A 20,971-nucleotide genomic window follows, 5' to 3' on the forward strand; every position below is an offset into this window, starting at 1 on the left:
CTGATTTGAGACTCCACTAGTACTTTACATTTTTAGTATTCATAGTTTCAGGCATAACTTGGATGCGACTTGGCTTCCAATACTAAACAACGTCTCATGATTTAACTTATTTATATTTTAAGATCTACAACTGTGAATATTTCAGTGTAGAAGGCTGAATATGAGGCTTGGATGATCGCCTGCACCATTCACAGATAATGAAGAAGATCAGTGTTATAAACAACCTATATACCCAAATTTCTTGTAAACGTGGGCTTTGATCGTAACTCTAAAATGGCAATCAGAAAAATCTTAACATTAATCAAATGCCTGAGGTTGCATTACTTATATCCTGTTGAGTTTCAATGGAGAAATTTTAAGACACGTACTTGGAAAATTACCCAAGAAGTATATAGGGTTGCAGCTTTCCAGGTCAATCCTGGTGTCTTGTTCCAGATATCCAAGAGGTGGGCTTTCCCCGTCAGCAAGTCAATAGCTGGCTTAGTTAGAGAGCAATTGTACTGGTCACACGACATTATAAAATAGTACACAATGAAGGGGGCAAACAGGAGTAGAAAGATGACACTTGCTAAGGAAAACAAGTCGACTTTCCTGAAATACAGAGAAACGGGGATTATCACGCAAAGCAAGAACTGCATAGCTGCAACAAGATGGTGCCTTGACTATGGCCCAGTTCCGACATAACAATACACAATGGTTTGCTCGTGTTGGCACCTTTCCTTTCAGGCAATCTTTCTAAAATAGCAAACACCTTTGTGCAAGTTCATGCTATTAATACCATCATCCTTACAAACATTCACTTCCAGATGCTAAAAGTGTGGCTAATTTTCATAATGGTTAATTGAAACAAAGCAGCTTCTTAAACTACATCAATATAACATCACAATTAAAATGTACACAAGAGGCGGGGGAAGCAGGAAAGAAACAAGCATAAAAACAAATCAGAGCAACCATTCAATTCACATGCCATGTTGGAATGCCTGAGCAAATAAACAAATCTTTTCTTGGTGAAAAAGGCATCTAGTCTTTTGAGAATCAAAACTTTTTCAAAGTGCCTTTGTGGAACCCGTGCTTATCTGAATTAATGAGGACACTAACCACTTCAGGGTGCAGCTGAGATCAGGCTTTGCTCTCTATGTGCACTAACTATGGCTGCAATCCTATACACACCTAAGAGTAAGTCCCATTGAATGTACCACACTTCATTCTTATAAAATTTAGCTTGGGTTGTGTGTTTGTTTGTTTCTGACTGCTTGCTTTGTGCTTTTCCCTTACTTTGATTGTATAAATTTTTCATTTTTGGAGTGTTTGTTTGGTTGGTTGGTTTCCCACCCCCAACCCCTCCCCCCTCTTTTAAACCCTGTGTTCTGTGACTGTGTTTCATCTTCCTTCTTTCTTCTGTATAAAAAAAGTTTTAAAAAGTACCAAAAAAACAACAACCTCTCTTTCTCTCTCTTACTCTGTGTGTGTGTGTGTGTGTGTGTGTGTGTGTGTGTGTGTGTTTCCTTGGACTGTGTGTGATTGTGTGATTGTGTTTGCTGTGCACTGCTTGTTAAGTGCAAACAGCAAATAAAGTTTGACCATTCAAATCAAGTTTGGGCAAAGCATACACACTTGTCCCATTTTCCCAAATAATAAATACATTTATTATTACTACTATTATTATTATTATTATTATTATTATTATTATTATTTATAATAATTATTCATCATGAGAAAAGGCAGCAGGCGCCAGGCTGGGCATGCTAAAAGCAGTGGTGGTCAAGGCAAGACTGGCACCAGTAAGCAGGCAGCCTCTCCTGCTTTGAAAATCAAACGGGCAAGTCCTTGGCTGGCTGCTCCTCAACAGAAGCAGGAGAAGAAGCAGGCAGACTTCTCCAACTTGCTTCTCCAACTTGCGCCCGGCGTTCTCTTTTTGAGGGTGGGAAAAGTGCCCCTTTGCAAGAGGCAGGCTGCAGCAGCATTAGTGCCATTGTAGGAGGAGGAGGAGGAGTATCCCCAACTCCTTCATTATTGCTTGAGCCCGCTAGCCCGCTGATGGACCTGTCTCCAGAACTCATAGATGAGGTCCTCAGCACAGTGGAGGGGCAGGAGGAGGTCCTCCAGGATGTGGGTGATGAGGAGCAGCAGCAGGCCGAGGCTCTCTCCCCAGTCTCATCCAATCCCTCTTCCTCTGTAACCCGTTTCTGTGGCGACACCACAGAGCTCAAGCGGGCAATTGGTGTCATCACGGAAGCGAAAGACAAGCATAGTGTGGGACCACTTTGAGGTGGGAGTGGATGCCCCCTTTGCTTTTTGTCACCACTGTAAGGTCACCCTAAGCAGGGGTTCAGCTGCAGGGCATTATGGAACCAGCAGCCTGAAGATGCATCTGCAGAGGCAGCACCATTTGGTCTTGCTGGGGAAAGAGACAGGCACTTCCAAGGCGACTGGTTCCAGGGGAAAGCAGAAGACTACTGCTGCTGCTGCAACTCTGAGCTCTCCATCTTCCATCCCAAGGGTTAGGCAGGCAACCCTTGAGGACATGGGGTGGGGGAAGTATGGACCCACAAGATGGCGTTTTCCAACTCCCACCAAGATCACCACCTGCGTTGGTGAGTTGGTGGCGTTGGACGACCAGCCATTCAGCCTCGTTGACAATGCAGGCTTCAAGGGCTGATGGCGCTTGTGGCTCCATACTACAAGCTGCTGTGTCGCACCACCCTTAGCAGGCAGGTGGTGCCTTCCCTGTACTGTTCCTGCAGGGAGTTAGTGCTGGCTCATCTGTGCCAGGCAGAGGCACGGATGGTGCACTTAGAATCATAGAATAGCAGAGTTGGAAGGGGCCTACAAGGCCATCGAGTCCAACCCCCTGCTCAATGCAGGAATCCACCCTAAAGCATCCCTGACAGATGGTTGTCCAGCTGCCTCTTGAATGCCTCTAGTGTGGGAGAGCCCACAACCTCCCTAGGTAGCTGATTCCACTGTCGCACTGCTCTAACAGTCAGGAAGTTTTTCCTGATGTCCAGCCGGAATCTGGCTTCCTTTAACTTGAGCCCGTTATTCCGTGTCCTGCACTCTGGGAGAATCGAGAAGAGATCCTGGCCCTCCTCTGTGTGACAACCTTTTAAGTATTTGAAGAGTGCTATCATGTCTCCCCTCAATCTTCTCTTCTCCAGGTTAAACATGCCCAGTTCTTTCAGTCTCTCTTCATAGGGCTTTGTTTCTAGACCTCTGATCATCCTCGTTGCCCTCTTCTGAACACGCTCCAGCTTGTCTGCGTCCTTCTTGAATTGTGGAGCCCAGAACTGGACGCAATACTCTAGATGAGGCCTAACCAGGGCCGAATAGAGAGGAACCAGTACCTCACGTGATTTGGAAGCTATACTTCTATTAATGCAGCCCAAAATAGCATTTGCCTTTCTTGCAGCCATATCGCACTGTTGGCTCATATTCAGCTTGTGATCTACAACAAATCCAAGGTCTTTCTCATTTGTAGTATTGCTGAGCCAAGTGTCCCCCATCTTGTAACTGTGCATTTGGTTTCTATTCCCTAAATGTAGAACTTGGCATTTATCCCTATTAAATTTCATTCTGTTGTTTTCAGCCCAGCACTCCAGCCTATCAAGATCACTTTGAAGTTTGTTTCTGTCTTCCAGGGTATTAGCTATCCCACCCAATTTGGTGTCATCTGCAAATTTGATCAGCGTTCCCTGCACCTCCTCGTCCAAATCATTAATAAAAATGTTGAAGAGCACTGGGCCCAGGACTGAGCCCTGCGGCACCCCACTCGTTGCCTCTCCCCAGTTTGAGAAGGTTCCATTGATAAGTACTCTTTGAGTCCGATTCTGTAGCCAACTGTGGATCCACCTAATAGTTGTTCCATCTAGCCCACTTTTAGCTAGTTTGTTAATCAGAATGTCATGTGGTACTTTGTCAAAAGCTTTGCTGAAGTCAAGATATATGACATCCACAGCATTCCCACAGTCCACAAGGGAGGTTATCCTATCAAAAAATGAGATCAAATTAGTCTGACAGGATTTGTTCCTGACAAATCCATGTTGGCTTCTAGTAATCACTGCATTGATTTCAAGGTGTTTACAGATTGACTTCTTTATAATCTGCTCCAGAATTTTCCCAGGGATGGATGTCAGGCTGACTGGTCTGTAGTTCCCAGGTTCCTCCTTTTTGCCCTTTTTGAAGATAGGGACAACGTTAGCCCTCCTCCAGTCGTCCGGCACCTCACCCGTCTTCCATGATTTTGCAAAGATAATAGACAAAGGTTCTGAGAGTTCTTCCGCTAGCTCCTTCATTACTCTTGGATGCAGTTCATCGGGCCCTGGGGATTTGAACTCATTCAAGGAAATTAGGTGTTCTTTGACCATTTGTTTATCAATCTCAAACTGCAATCCTGCCCCCTCAACTTCTGCTTCACTTTTTCCAGGGGGGTCATAGATCCGCTTTTGGGAGAAGACCGAGGCAAAGTAGGAATTGGGCACTTCAGCCTTTTGTTTGTCGTCTGTTATCAATTTGCCATCCTCATTAAGCAGTTGAACCACCATTTCTTTCCTCTGTCTTTTACTACTCACGTATCTGAAGAAAGCCTTTTTATTGCTTTTAGCATCCCTCGCTAATCTCAGCTCATTCACAGCTTTAGCCTTCCTGACGCCATTTCGGCACTTCTGCGCCACTTGTCTGTACTCTTCTTTTGTAGCCTGGCCTTCCTTCCACTTCCTATATGTATCCCTTTTTGTTTTCAGTTCATCAATAAGCTTTTTGTGGAGCCACATTGGTTTCCTCTGTTGTCTTCTATCTTTTCTCCTTGTTGGAATTGTTTGTAACTGTGCCTTTAAAATTTCATTTTTTAGATACTCCTACCCATCCTGCACTCCTTTTCTTTTTAGGCTCCCTTGCCACGGGACCTTACTTATTATAGTTCTGAGTTTATTAAAATCAGCTTTCCTAAAATCCAGAGTACGTGTATGGCTACGCTCGACTTTTGTCTCCTTCATAATCAAGAATTCAAGTATGACGTGGTCACTTTCCCCCAGAGTTCCCGTAACTGCCACTTTATCCACTAAGTCATCCCTATTGGTCAATAACAAGTCAAGGATTGCTGACCCTCTAGTTCCTTCCACCACTTTCTGTAGGAGAAAGTTATCACCCATACATGTCAGGAATTTCTTGGAAGGGCCGCTTTTGGCAGTAATGGTCTCCCAACAGATATCAGGGTAATTGAAGTCCCCCATTACTACTACATCACACTTCCTTGAAACACTGGCAATTTGTTTCTCAAAAGTTTCGTCCTCGTCTTCTCCTTGATTGGGTGGTCGGTAGTAGACTCCGATTATCATATTCTTTTTATTCCTAGCCCCATTTATTTTAATCCAGACGCTCTCGATGGGGCTCCCAATCTCATCCGCCTGTATTTCTGTGCAGGGATAGGTATTTTTAACATATAGTGCAACTCCACCTCCCTTTCTATTTCTTCTGTTCTTTTTGAACAAGTTATATCCTTCAATTGCTATATTCCAGTCATGGGAGTCATCCCACCAAGTTTCAGTTATACCTATCAAGTCGTATTTGCCTTCATGTAATAAGAGTTCAAGTTCATTCTGTTTGTTTCCCATGCTCTGGGCATTAGTATATAGACATCGAAGACCATGTGTTTTATAGTCTGGCTTTGTTCCTACCTTGTTGCAGACACTATTTTGGGACTCTGTTGGAGCTGTTCTCTGTACTGTGGTGCATTGGCCTTCATCCATTGTTGCCTCAAAATTTACGTCTCCCACCCCCGCAAGATTCAGTTTAAAGCCCTCCTGATGAAGTTCTTCATGCTGTGGCCGAACTCATTCTTTCCAGCCCTTGTGAGGTGCAACCCATCCCTTGCCAGCAGTCCATGTTCCAAGTAGCGTAGCCCGTGGTCCCAGAATCCAAAACTCTCACGACGGCACCACTTTCGAAGCCAGTCGTTCATCCGGAGTATTTTTCTTTCCCTTTCTAATCCTCTTCCAAGAACCGGGAGGATGGATGAGAAAACTACCTGGGCCCCAAAGTTCTTCAGTTTCCTTCCCAGAACTTCAAAGTCTGAAATGATTTCTTTGTAGCTCTGCTTGGCGACATCATTTGTTCCCACATGGATGAGAAGAAAGGGGTATGTGTCCGTGGGCTTTATGAGCTTCGGTAACCCTTCAGTCACATCTCTAATCTGTGCTCCAGGGAGACAGCACACCTGGCGAGTCCATGGGTCTTCACGACATACTTGGGTTTCAATCCCACGCAGCAGGGAGTCTCCCACAATGACTACTCTTCGCTTCTTCTTGGTTGACCTACCTTCTGTCTCTTGGTCACTGTTGCATGGTGCCTCCTGTACTTCTTCCTCTGCAAACTGTCCTTCAGTCTCATTCTCCAGAAGCTGAAAGCGGTTGCTTAACTGCAATGGCTCCACCGGTGCAGAACGCCCTCTAATTCCTCTTCTAACTGTCACTCTTTTCCAGGGAGTTTCCTCTTCATTGGCTTTCCTCCCCTCAGCATACTCCACTTCTGCTTCAGCTGGCTGTTGTTCTTCAATCTCATGTGCTTCTTGTTGCTGTTGCAGTTCCACCGTTCGGTCTAAGAACTCCTCGACTTCTCTTATTCCTTGGAGGGTGGACACTCGCTGCTCAAGTCCTCTCACTTTTTCTTCCAAAAGTGCCACCAGCTTGCACTTGTTGCAGGTGTACGCCATGTTGAGCTCAGGCAGAAACACGAACATTGCACACCCTTTGCAGGTCACTACCTCTAGGGACTCCTTTCCATCCATAATGTCGATTTCTGCTTTTGTTTTTTTCCTTTTTGATTATAGTAGAATTGCCTTTGCTTTGTTGTGTCCTCTCTGAAGGTACACAACTATATGAGGATGTCTTAAGGGAAAGTAATCTTTTGGGGGGTTTTTTGCTTTTGTTTGGTGGTGGTTTTGTGGGGTTTTTTTTCTCTTTATGCTTTTCTTTTTCCCCCCACCTCTTTTTTATTTTTATCTTATTTATTTATTTTTATTATTATTATTATTATTTAGAGGCCTCCCCCTTGGCCTCCCCTGCCGAACTCCCCCTGCCAAACTCCTGTTTGCTCTTCCTGTTCGCTCGCTCCCTGGGAATCTGGCTTACTTTTCTAGCTCCTCCTTGAGCTGGGCCAGCTGCTTTTCCCTGCTTCTGCTCAGCTCCAAGTCAGCAACCACTTCACCTTGGACATTGGTCCAGCGAGGGCGGAGCGCATGCTTACCTGTCCCTGACGGTGTCCTGGAAAGCAGTTTCGCAACCAGCCACTTTTCAACTTATCTACAGGGGCTGTGTGCCCAGACTGGGAAGACCACCAGGTACCAGCAAACACAACAAATGAAGAGATAACACTTAATTTGTATTTCTCACACAGTTCAAACATAAAGGAACAGAACAGTCTTTCTGTGCTTACGCCGAAGTCAAAGCCAGTCCATAAATCAATCCAGTTTTCATAAAGGGTCACGAAAGTCCACAAAGCCAGTCCGAGTTCCAAATGGCAGGAGAGAGTCACAGAGTCCAAGAAGTCCGTAGTCCAACCGGTATAGCAGAAACACAACAAGGCCAAGTTTTCAAGGTCCAGAGCTTTCTCAGGCAAACCAGATCAGGGGCGGATCCGCACGTCGGCCCCAGAGCGCATTTATGCGACTCTAGGGCACCCCAGAAACGATAGTCTGTACTTGCCTGTAAAAAGAAACTAGGAAGAGACGGAGACGCCGCCGCCCAGCTCTCCCCGGCTGGCTCCTCGACCTGGACGGAGAGCTCGGCGGAAGAAGGTTGGGTGGACAGCGGAAGAAGCTCTCTACCCCCGCCTTCTTCAAAAAGAACTCTCCGAGCCGGCCGGGGAGAGCTCAGTGGCGGCGGCGGCGGCAGCGGCGGCTCCGTCTCTTCCTTGTTTCTTTTTACAGGCAAGTACAGACTAGCGTTTCTGGGGTGTCCTAGAGTCGCATAAATGCGCTCTGGGGCTGACGTGCGGATCCGCCCTGAGTCTGACAAGTTCCTGGCCTGCGCACTGTTACTTAAATACCCAAGCCCAGAATCACAGCTGTTCCCTGTTTATCTGGCGTTTAGTAGCAATACTCTTGGATCTGCGTAACGCCTCCTTCTCTGCCCTTTGTTGTTTGAACGATGGCACCAGTAAGATGTTTGTTTGCTCTTCTTCTAAGGCTGAGCTGGAGGGAGCCCCCGCTGGCTGCTGCCCAGCCATGCTGGTACTGGGTCCAGCCTGCGGCTCTTCATTCCCAGACTCTTCATCGTCAGATACCTCCCAGTTCCTAACAGATGGCTCACTGGTGGGCAGCTGTGGGGCAGGAAGCATCCGGCACTAAAGGGTCTGGCAAGGTGGGCTACTGCTGGGCCCTCCTCCATACGCAAGTGATGGACCACTCCCACATGGCGGCGGAGATTGCGGAGGCCATTAACCGCATGGTGGATGGGTGGTTAGCCGGGCACCAGCTCACCCGCGGTTACGTGGTCATGGACGGGGAGCCAACATGGTGAAGGTGGTGCACGATGGCAGATTAGAGGGTGTCCGCTGCATTGCTCATGTCTTGAACCTGGTGGTAAGGGATGGCCTTGGAATGGGCAGCAAGGCCAACCTCGGTCCCCTGGCCGGTATCCGTAACCTCCTGGAGAGCTGCAGGAAGGTGGCAGGGCATTTCCACCACAGCGTCAAGGGCAGTCGATTGCTGCAGGAGAAGCAGGAGGAGTTGAATCTCCCGCAGCACAGGCTAGTGCAAGACGTGGTGACACGCTGGAACTCCACCTACCTCATGCTGGAGCGTATGGTGGAGCAACAGCGTGCCATCCATGAGATGTCCAGGGTCAGGGACATTGGCCTACAGGCAGCACTGGACAGGCAGCAGTGGGAGGCCATATCCCAGCTGGTGGTGGTCCTCAAGCCGTTCCTTGAAGCCACGGAGACCCTGAGCACTAGCTCTGCCCTCCTCAGCCAGGTGATCCCTGTGTGCAGGCATCTCCAGAAACAGATGGGCGAGTTTCTGGAGGCCCGGGATCCCGTGACCGGGGAGCGCTTCGAGCCCAAGGTACGCGAAGCGGTGACTAGGCTGAGGGATGGCCTGATGCAGAGGGTGGAGCCCAGACAGACAGACAAGTTCTACATGTTGGCCACCATGTGCGACCCTCGTGTGAAGGATGGGCTTTGTGGGCCAAATAGCAGGCAGCACTGGGTGGAAATGCTTGTGGGCCAAGTGCGGGCGGCACAGGCCGAGAGGGTGGGGCAGAGTGGGGCAGAGGAGCAGGCCACCACTCCCCACAGCAGCACCAGTCCACTGGTTGCTCTTTGGTTGTTCTTCCACCTCTCTTGACAGAAGAAGACACATGGCACGTTCACTTCGCTGAGCGTAGTTTCTCACAGTTAGGTCTGTTGGGTGCTCCTGTCTGGGCTCCTGGCTTTGAGAAGCTACGTCACACTGCAACTCGTGCCACTCCTTCACTTCACTAGCGCTTTGGGATTGGGCTGCTGTTCTCCAACTGGAATGGGAGGTTGACTCCCGCAGTCCACTGGTTGTCCTCTGGGTGATTAGTGTGAATCTCAAGTTCTCTGGGCAGAAGACACAAGACATGTCCACTGTCCAGCATAGGCCATGTGGCTATTGCTTCGCTGACCATAGTTCCTCACAGTTAGGTCTGTTGGGTGCTCCTGTCTGGGCTCCTGGCTTTGAGAAGCTACCTCACACAGCAACTCGTGGCAGTCATTGCCTTCACCATCGCTGTAGGCCAGGGCTGTTCTCCAACTGGAATGGGACTTCCACTGGTCCACTGGTTGTCCTTTGGAGGGTGCTGGTTGAGGATTGATTTCTCCAGGTCATTCGACACGTCCACTTTGCAGTACTGGAATACTATACAGGTGGATCATCCAGCAACGTTAGTGCTCCAAGCCACAGCATGGTAGATGGCTGCATCATCTTCCACACTCAAAGTAACTGCTTCAATAACAAAAGCAGCAGCAGCATGGGACTATGGAACTCAAACCAGGTCCGGCTTCACTAGCTCCTCTCACTACATTCACCGAGTATTTCTTGCAAGCAGCAGAACTGCTGCTTTCCCACCCCTCCTTTCTCGTTCTGGTTTTCCCAATTCAGTGAAGTCAGGCAGGCTTTGATGTGGTTCAACTTCATATTGTTGTTGTGATTGTTATTATTAATATTAGTAGTAGTACTGCTAGAATTCTGGTTACTATTATTATAATTGTATAATGGCTGGGATTACAGTGCAGTCAATCATCTCTGAAGCAATCCTTGGCTCACTTACTTGTGACTGCAGAAATGTCTGCCTGCCCGCCTGTGCCTGCCTCTCTGCCTGCCTGCCTGGGATCCGTCCTTGTGGGGTAGCTGGATCTGCTGGGAATGACTTCCCCAGAGATCTATGGCTTAGTCGTACATCGTGTGCCTGCCTCTCTAGCCTCCTGGTGCCTAGGAGAGGTACCAGATGATAGGCTTTGTGGGTCAACCCCACCAGCCTCTGGCATGCTTGCTCCCAGTGCTACTGGGGCATAGCTGCCTGCTGCCTCTCCTCTGTGCCCACCTCACAGGGACGGTTTGTGCATGTCTTGCTTTGACTCAGGGGATTAGTCCTTCCTGCGCTCACCCTGTTTAGAATTCTTGAAGTTCCAAGTCAATTTTTGAAGTGTGGAAGAAGGTTCATATTTAGGTTTATCTTTAAATACTCCCCAATTCATGGCATGTTGGGATTTCCTGTGAAATGGCCATGAATAAGTTAAGCCTATTTAGCTGTCTGCAGCTTTAAAAATCCCTGAGATATTTGGATTTCTGAAAATGGGGTGTAGGATTTTCAAATATTCCCCCCAAATCACTGGAGCTTCAGATTTCCTTCCAAATGGGCACAAATATGGATACATGGATAAGCTCTCATGGTGGTGATTTTGAGATTTCTAACATTTACAGTGATGGAGGTATCGAAAGGGGTGTGAATTGGTGTTAGGGGGTGATGCTTAAAATGTTTAAAAAATCGCTAAAAATCAGGGCATACTTGGATTGGATTGAAACTTGCCATGAATGTGGATCTTGGTGGCATCTGTGAGGGTGCCCATTTGCAAGTTTGTATCTGTAAAAATGTCAGAGTAAATCCCATTTCTGAAAATGGCATGTAGTATTTTCAAAAATTCCCTCAAAATCAGTAGAGGCTCAGATTTCCTTCCAACTGGTCATGAATGTGGATACATGAATAAGCTCTGATGGTGGTGATTTTGAGGTTTCTAACGTTAACAGAAAAAAGTTATAGGTATTTGGATTTCAATGCAAGTCTATGCGGGGAAAACAGAGCTCCAATTCGGATCCGGAGCTCCGCAGTGAAGCGGAGTGGACCATAGGCGGATCGATGTGGGTCGGAGCGGACCCGATCTGGAATTTGCAGATCGGGAACCAGAGCGGATCGGGGAGGGGGGGGTTCCTGTGCACTGCCCTAGTTATAAACTGACCTTGAGTTGAAACATGAATGTCCTTATCTGTCTGGGATCCTTCCCAAATGAAACCCTCCCTCATGCCTGCAGGGCATTTCCCAACACCAAAAATGCATTGGTCAAGGTTAACGGCAGTGTTTGTTTTTGCAATTTCAGCGATCAGAGGGAATCTGTGAACTTCAAGGGCAAAACTAGGTGTGACGTGGGAAAGCTGTCTCTTTAAATACAGGCCTGCCCCAATCACATATAAAACATTGTGTGCATTAGATTTAAAGATAAAAGGGGGTTGTGAAAATAAGAACCATGCTGGATCAGACCAGGGGCCAGACAGCTGCCTGTTGAAAACCCAGGAGGACATGAGTGCAAAAGCAGCAGCAGCCTCCCTCTGTGGCATTTCCCAGCAACTGGTATTTGTAGGCATAATGCCTCTGATACAGGAGGCAACACATAGCTAACAGGACTAATAGCCATGGATAGCCTTGTCCTCCATGAAATTGTCCAATCCCTTTTTAAAGCCATCCAAACTGGTGGACATTACTACACCTTGAGGTGGCAAATTCCATAGTTTAACCGACCTTATTCAACTAGGAGATCATTTTGCCGAACTGAGAAGTCCCTAGTATGTTCAGGATTTAACATGGATACGGCTGGCCTAGGGTCACTATAGACCAAGGTGCAGTTCAGACACGCGGGGGCAGGGGAGGTAAATCCAGCCTACCTGGGGGGCCCAGAAGGCCACATGCCTTTCCTTGGCCCTTCCCCTTTCCCCCAACTGCCAATCATTGGGTGTTTTCTTGGCTTTTGTGCAGTCCTCCCCCATTCTAAAAGGCTGAAGTGCCTCCCCTAAGGCTCAGTTACAGGAAGTAAAACCTTTGAGCTAAAATGTGCTGATATTTGGGGCATTTTTTTTTAATGTTTTGGCCCCATCCACAGCTGGGTTGTACTCCTCAAGAGTTTCTCCAAAGTGGAATTTGACCTTCAGATTGGAAGAGATTCTGCACCCCTCTCATAGACAGTAATAATCCCAAGTGTGGTACTGGGCAGATTGTTATAAATAGTAAGAAACTCAAGTTTGCTATGTGAACGACAGCATCACATTACTTGAACAACAAAGTGGTTCACTTAATTAGTCAAAGCACATAATGAATATCTATTCATAATTATGCGCGCTGAAGTAACAACTGCATGTTAATGGACGTCAAAAACTGTGGGCCAAACATAAAAAAGCTGTGAATCGTGTTCTGCAGATACCAGTACTAATAGCAGCATGGTAAGCAGTAGGTTCTTAGCTATTCTCCTACTTCTGCTTGGACGAACGAGAAAACATTTGAATTTAGTTAAGCTCTTAACACTCTGGCCTGCAGGCTGAATTTGCTCTATCAAGACACTCCATCTGGACCATTGAGGCCTTGGGTGAGGCCAAAGCCCAGCCCCCTCAGAGAACAGAGAGGGGACATGAGAGTGTCCCAGGCCCCCAAAGAGTACTCCTTGAGGGCACAACTCAATCAGCTTCACTCCTCACTCATCTTCCCCAACTGGGAAGCGAAAGCAGCTTGGGACTCAGCTGGCACCTCCTTGAGGCACCAGCCGAGTCCTGTGCATATGTATTTCTTTGCATGAATTAGTATTTGTATATCTGTATATCTTCGTGTCCATGAGAGAGACTACGTATATGGAGGGACAAGTGTGTCAGGGGCTGCATGCCAGCAGCGGGTGTGGCCCCACCCATTTTGGGCTGTTCCTTTTCCATGCACTTGTCTGGAGCTAATTCAGTCCTTGGATTGGGTTCCCCATCCCTGATTTGGGGCACCCTTCCTCAAACAGATAGCTTTCAAATGTTTCTGCCCCAGCCAGCACAGCCAATGGTCAGGAAAGCTGGGAATTGTGTTCCAAAACAACTGAAAGGCACCAGGCTGGGGAAAGGTGCTCCAGGGCATGGGTGCTAAAAACTGGCCTCTGTGGGCACTGGACACTTTCCGCATGTAGAAGGGCAGCCTGGGATCTACCCCATTTTCCTGGTAAATGCTTTGGGTGAATGGACCGTATTCAACTAGGAGATCATTAACATTGTGGAGCATCCAACACTGTCGGAGGTGTAGCAACTCCAGAAAATCTTTACTGGCTGACATAATACTCCCAGCCTCCTGCAGTATACCAGTTTGAGAGGGTGTCCCAGCAGGCTTCCAAAAGAGCCTTTACCTTTCAGACACATAAAATTACACCTCCAAAGGACCATAAGGAAATAACCCAAAGAACTCTAATTTATCTCAGGGATTGGCGATAACAAAGGGATTTTTCTATACAGGCTGGTGTGTGTGTGTTTAGAACAACCCTTCTGCAGGCGACACTGCACAACCCCGTGGGCCAGATTAGGCACATGGGCCAGGGGTTACCTTCCCGTTCCCTCACATATTATGCTTTCCCACTTGAATGACTTTGGAAATACTTAGCCGTAATTTGCTCCAGAAGATGTATTTGACCCATGGGTGAAGAAATAGCACACCCTTGTGGGTTTATTCCTTTTAATAATGTCCATTTCTTCCCAAAGAACCTTTCCTCCATTATAGCAAAGCAAGCAATTCAGCAGAAACTGCACTTCCGCCTAAATATTGGCTCGCCGCTCTGACCATGTTACTCCGCTTCTGAAATCTCTTCATTGGCTTCCAATTCACTTCAGAATCCAATATAAACTTCTCCTGTTAACCTTCAAAGCTTTTCACGGTCTAGCTCCTTCCTATCTCTCCTCTCTTATCTCACACTATTGCCCCGCTCGTGCTCTTCGCTCCTCTGATGCCATGTTTCTCGCCTGCCCAAGGGCCTCCCTTGCTCGGCTCCCTTGCTCGGCTCCGTCCATTTTCTTCTGCTGCCCCTTACGCCTGGAACGCTCTTCCAGAACATTTGAGAACTACAACTTCAATCGCAGCTTTTAAAGCTCAACTAAAAACTTTTCTTTTTCCTAAAGCTTTTAAAACTTGATGATGTGCAGACTTTATACTGTTAGTTTTACCCTACCCTGTGCCTGTTTGCATTCTCTTCCCCTCCTTATTGTTTTACTATGATTTTATTAGATTGTAAGCCTATGCGGCAGAGTCTTGCTATTTACTGTTTTACTCTGTACAGCACCATGTACATTGATGGTGCTATATAAATAAATAATAATAATAATAATAATAATAATAATAATAATAATAATAATAATAATGACCAGGTTGCAGGGGTAAGCCTTGGCAGAGGGAAAATTGAATTGAACCATTTTCCACCTCTTTTTTTTCTTTTCTGGCATGTTATGAGCACTCTTCATTGCCTATTTCCTAGGGCCTGTAGGCACTTCAGCCTATGTGAGATTCAAACCAAACAGTCTTGGGGAGGATCCACATGTCGCTCCCAGACCGCTTTTATGTGACCCCAGGGCACCCCGAAAACTATAGTGTGACTTGCCTGTAAAAGAAACGACGAAGAGCCGTCCATGTCGCCGCCAGCACCGGCGAGGAGAGCTCTCCGCTGGTGAGGAGAGCTCGGGAAAAGAAGGCAGGGTGAAAGGCGGAAGAAGCTCTCCACCCCGCCTTCTTTTCCTGAGCTCTCCTCGCCGGCGGAGAGCTCTCCTCGCCGGCGGCGACATGGACGGCTCTTCGTCATTTCTTTTACAGGCAAGTCACACTATAGTTTTCGGGGTGCACTGGGACCGCATAAAAGCGCACTGGGAACAACGTGCGGATTCCCCCCTTGCTAGGTCCTGACTGGTAGAATTCCCTTCCTCCATCAATCATTCCCTCTCCCGGACCGCAGCATAAAGATAAGGTGTTTCTCTGGTGGTAGGATCCTCTTACCAGGCTCTGCCCCATTGTCCTTGGGAGGTTCCACTACCATTCATGACACTTTTATTTCTGCCTTCAGAAAACTGAGTTTCCCTTCGAGCCGTTATTGAAACCTGCAGGAGAAGGGAAGACACACACAAACAAATATTAAACCGTTAACTACAAAACATTTTCAACCCATTCAGGAAATTCTGTGACTTGTATTTATTCTGCTTTTGATAACCACAGGGAGGGCAAAGATGTGGTTCACTCATACACCAACTCCTGACCATGGGGGAAATTCTGCTGAGCCTTTCTTCTGGCTTTGGGAATTTCACTATGCCTTGCCCATGTGTTGTCTCATTTTTGTAGCTCTAAGGGCTAAAAGCTTGAACTATGAAGTCATTTTTAAAAGGACAGTTCTAGATGAGGCGTGCACACAAACTGCAGAATCTGCAAGGCTTTAACTGCCCTGGTGACCAAGGAACCTGCCTGGCTTGCCCAGGATAGAGACAGTTCTGAGTAACAGCTGGATTTTATATTGTCAAGAATGGAGGGTTAACATTTGTCTGCTACTTTCATGCTCCCAGAGGTTGTAGAAGCACTGAAACTGTCACATCACCTGGTGTAGCCCAATATCGGCTAAGCTTCCTCCTCCATATCAAGTCAGCTCCCCGCCCACACCTCACTCCCTGCTTTTTGAAACATCTTGCCTGTTGATCTGAGGATCTTAAAAGCTTGCACACTTTTGTGACCTTTAAGTAGGCCTAATAAAAACATTACAGTAATATAGATTTTAGAAATTTGCTTATGGCCTATCTGGCTACCTTTGTTTTTTGTAGCATCTGGAGTCTCACTGTCATGTATGTATTTTTCTCGCTCACCACTACTTCCAGTTTTCACTTTGGCACTTTCAAAAGGCACAACTATCTGCAAGCCAGAGACTGCCTCATCCACAATTAAGTCGTGGATGAGGGAGATCTTATTATGCACCGATCTGGCATTTAAAAGCAGCATCTGGAGGCCCGAGGGCTGGCTGATACGTTTTCCTATTAACGTTTTCCTAAGCTGCAGTCAGCCAGATGCTGAACTCTTTGAACCCTGTTCAAAAGGACAGCATAGATTTGACTCCAATCGGTTGTATCAACTGGCTATTTTCGTTTTAGGGTGGGCAAACACATATATGGTGCATGCGTGTGTGTTCAGAAGACCAGACACGTATGTTTAACTATGTAACTCTCAAAAGGTGTTGTCATTAGAACACAAGGCAAAGAAAATGGAACGAAAGGCAAGGCAGCCTTGCACCCAAACTATTAATCCTAATGGGAATCCAAAATGGTCACCTTATATAAGCCGGCCTTGAAACGGGAAGGGGAAGGAAAGAAAGAAAGAAAGACAGACAGACTGGGGCGGGGAATTATTGGCAACGTTTTCTTTCTCGGCTGCATTTTGTAAGCAACCTGTTGTCCGCTGGCTGCCAATTTCACAAGTACTCCTTGCCATCTCCAGAGAATTCCTAAACAACTGTGCCTTGTTAAGAGCATTAAGAGCATAAGAAGAGTCATGCTGGATCAGACTGAAGGTCCATCTAGTCCAAAACTCTGTTCACACAGTGGCCAACCATGTTCCCCAGCAACTGGTGCACACAGGCTTAATGCCTCAAATACTAGAGATAGCACTATGTGCTAGTAGCCATTGATAGCCTTTGCCTCCAGGAATTTATCCAACCCCCTTTTAAAACCATCCAAATGGGTGGCCATCACTACATCTTGTAGTAGGGAGTTCCATAATTGAACTATGCGCTGTGTGAAGAAGTACTTCCTTTTATTTGTCCTGGATCTCCCACCAATCAGCTTCATGGGATGTCCCCGGGGCATTCTCCATACCACGCATAATTTTGAACACCTCTTCGAAGTACTTTCCCAACTGTTCATAGCCAACACAGCTACCTTTGGCTGATATCTCGATTCACTCCCACAGAGATGCCCATCTTATTCTACTTAGAATTCTGCTTTGAATCCCCACCCCACCCCCTTACCTGCTCTGATCTCTTTCAGCTGCACCCGAAGAATGAACTCCTTTGTTAGAGCGTGAGGCGTGAGAGTGAGGGAGAAAAGAAACACTAGCTGCTAATATAACGTGCCCTACTCGCGTCTATGGCACACTCCCCCTAATTGCATGGTGCAATCGCTGCCCAATCACACCGCTGGATTGGTGCAGCTACCTCAAACCATCAGCTCAGCTCAGCTGATTCACGTAACCATAGCAACCGCCGGCCGATGACTATTTTGAAGAGGAGAAACTCCACACTGACAAAGCGAGCGAGATCTGCGCGTTCTCCGAACTTGTTCGAGAGCCAAACTCTGTAATAAATATGCATAAAATAATATTACATAAGAATATATTTATTCTAGTGTAATTGCACGTGACCTCGATTCGGATCGGGACCCCCGCGGTCCGCGAGGGGAGGATTAAACATACCCCCTGGGGGTTAAAAAAAAGGGGGGGAAGTCTTAATTGAACCCAATCCGGATTTTAAAACCCGCCTATCTGCCCCACCCCCACCCCCCGCTAGGGTCCCGATCCAGTTTGGCTCCCCTCTGCCTACTGTAGAGTAAAAATGAAGCCGGGGTGGGGACAGACAGCTACTAGAAGGTAAAAGACCTGTCTCAGGGCTCCAGAGACAAAACCTGCGGGCCAAAGTTCTACACCACGGTAGGCAACCTGGTGCCCTCCAGATGTTTAGAACAGCAGCTCCAAAAAACCCGACCCCAAGCAGTATAGCAGTGCTTGGGGATTATGGGTGTTGTAGTCCAAAACTTCTGCAGGGCACCAGGTTGCTTCTGTTCTATACTGCCAGCCAATTGAAGATCTCTCTCTCTCTCTCTCTCTCTCTCTCTCTCTCTCTGTGTGTGTGTGTGTCTGTCTGTCTGTGCACACTCTGCTTTTATGTACATTCTTTGTACTCAAGCTACCAAGATTGAATATGTGCTACCTGTATTTTTCATATGTTATATTAATAGGTATACATTTATTTGTATAACTGTAAGTAAATACGAAAAGCTGGTTTTTCTATTAATTTAAAATTCATTCCATTTCATCCATCCACCTCTCAGCCTGCCCTTCTCTAGGATGTGTAAAAATCTTTGGATACTACACAAAAGGCTCAATGAATGCTTAGGAAATAACTGATGCCACCTCATTACTCATCCATTTTGGTGAGCAATGTAATATGTGTGCAGGGAGTCCTCAAAACTCAGCTACAGCCACTGTGCTATGATTCTACAACATACATTTAGATACATTGAAAAAATTACAGAAGTCGCTGTGCCCCAGAATAACTGTGTGCTTAATTCACCACAGGTCATTGCCCTCTGGAAAGTGGAAAGTTCTTTCATTGAAACTTACTTATAAAAATATGCTCACAATTACAGCCCAGAATTCAACCTTCTGTATGTAGGAATTCCTTTTAAGAGCAAGGACTGCAGGATTAATCAGATTTGTTACAGACATATTGTGATGAGCAGACTGGGATCTTTAGCCTTGTGAAGATAGTGATAGCAGTAAACTATAAAATGTGTCAGAATCAGCATTTGGAAACATCTAGTACACAATGGTGCAATGTCCTACAGACTTGGTTTTGTCTGTTTATCTGTGCTTCAGATATTGAGTCTCTGCCTTTATTTGTCTTGTGTGTTCATGAGGATCTTTTGTTCAAGGTCTCTGGCTTCAAGGACTGTTGGCTTGAATCTCACATAGGCTGAAGTGCCTACAGGCCCTAGGAAACAGGCAATGAAGAGTGCTCATAACATGCCAGAAAAGAAAAAAAAGAGGTGGAAAATGGTTCAATTCAATTTTCCCTCTGCCAAGCCTAACCCCTGCAACCTGGTCCTTGTATATTCAGGCGGAAGTGCAGTTTCTGTTGTCTTGCTTGCTTTACTATAATGGAGGAAAGGTTCTTTGGGAAGAAATGGGCATTATTAAAAGGAATAAACCCACGGGGGGTTGCTATTTCTTCACCCATGGGTCAAATGCATTATAAATATTATAAATAGTAATAATTATAATAATAATAGTAATAATAAATGTATTTATTATTTGGGAAAATGGGACAAGTGTGTATGCTTTGCCCAAACTTGATTTGAATGGTCAAACTTTATTTGCTGTTTGCACTTAACAAGCAGTGCACAGCAAACACACTCACACAATCACACACAGTCCAAGGAAACACACACACACACACACACACACACACAGAGTAAGAGAGAGAAAGAGAGGTTGTTGTTTTTTTGGTATTTTTTAAAACTTCTTTTATACAGAAGAAAGAAGGAAGATGAAACACAGTCACAGAACACAGGGTTTAAAAGAGGGGGGAGGGGTTGGGGGTGGGAAACCAAACAAACAAACAAACAAACACTCCAAAAATGAAAAAAATTATATAATCAAAGTAAGGGAAAAGCACAAAGCAAGCAGTCAGAAACAAACAAACACACAACCCAAGCTAAATTTTATAAGAATGAAGTGTGGTACATTCAATGGGACTTACTCTTAGGTGTGTATAGGATTGCAGCCATAGTTAGTGCACATAGAGAGCAAAGCCTGATCTCAGCTGCACCCTGAAGTGGTTAGTGTCCTCATTAATTCAGATAAGCACGGGTTCCACAAAGGCACTTTGAAAAAGTTTTGATTCTCAAAAGACTAGATGCCTTTTTCACCAAGCAATTTTTTTTATTATTTGCTCAGGCATTCCAACATGGCATGTGAATTGAATGGTTGCTCTGATTTGTTTTTATGCTTGTTTCTTTCCTGCTTCCCCCGCCCCTTGTGTACATTTTAATTGTGATGTTACATTGATGTAGTTTAAGAAGCTGCTTTGTTTCAATTAACCATTATGAAAATTAGCCACACTTTTAGCATCTGGAAGTGAATGTTTGTAAGGATGATGGTATTAATAGCATGAACTTGCACAAAGTTCTTTACGCCATCCATTTATGTTATCACCAAAATTATAATAATAATAATAATAAATTTATTTCTTACCCACTTCTCCATTTTGATCGAGCCCATCCTCTGGTTGGGGCTTCCTTGGTAGCCATATAGTGAGTCTGCCTATTGTGCAAAGTCCCCCAGTCGCATTAATTGGGATGTATGAATAGGCTTGCCTTCCGCACAATAAAAACCACCCTGGAAGGAGCGGTTCATAGGCATGACAAGATGGGTAGTCCGTGACTTCAAGGCACTGCAGAAGGGGGTCTCCCTTCTGGGTGACACTTATACAATTTTTGGTACAGCCTACAAACCAGACACACTCAGAGCCCTTGAGTGATGTCACTCTCCAGACCTGAATATGAAACATTTCACTGCTCAGCTTGGTTACAGCTGGCGTCCTCTGTGCAAAGTCTTCAAAAGTGGCAGGGTTTCTGGGGGTTTTCTTGACCTGGAAAAATAATTTTGAATGTTTTAACGGTGTGGGCACCCCTATCATACATGTGGTCAAGACATCTTGTGCCGAGGTCCCCCCTTTCAAACAGAGGTGAGATATATTCACTGTCTGCTGAGCAATGTGTGCCCACACGTTCTGATGTGATTCAAATTTCTTCATCAACCTACTTTGACCTGTTACAGACCACTTTGACAACCATTCTCCCGCTCCCATTAAGCACAGGAGAACAGTTACTTTCCACATCATTGTTGCTTTTTGAACATGAACCTTATTTATTCTA

The 20,971-nt window shown here is 46.0% G+C and overlaps 1 protein-coding gene across 1 annotated transcript in view; it reads right to left on the reverse strand.

Annotated features, from left to right (window-relative positions):
* The window catches only part of LOC134392771 (7-dehydrocholesterol reductase-like), a 40,398-nt gene extending 23,006 nt beyond the window's left edge, over positions 1-17,392 (reverse strand). The window contains exons 1-3 of the mRNA XM_063117374.1: positions 17,287-17,392; positions 15,282-15,382; positions 369-591 (exon numbers count right to left, since the gene is read on the reverse strand). Of these exons, the coding sequence (XP_062973444.1) occupies positions 369-591; positions 15,282-15,325 (267 nt within the window). The 5' untranslated portion in view covers positions 15,326-15,382; positions 17,287-17,392. The remainder of the gene's footprint in view (positions 1-368; positions 592-15,281; positions 15,383-17,286) is intronic.
* Between the last annotated feature and the right edge of the window lie 3,579 nt (positions 17,393-20,971).

Source organism: Elgaria multicarinata, chromosome 2 (genome assembly GCF_023053635.1).
Source record: "Elgaria multicarinata webbii isolate HBS135686 ecotype San Diego chromosome 2, rElgMul1.1.pri, whole genome shotgun sequence".
Lineage (NCBI taxonomy): Eukaryota > Metazoa > Chordata > Lepidosauria > Squamata > Anguidae > Elgaria > Elgaria multicarinata.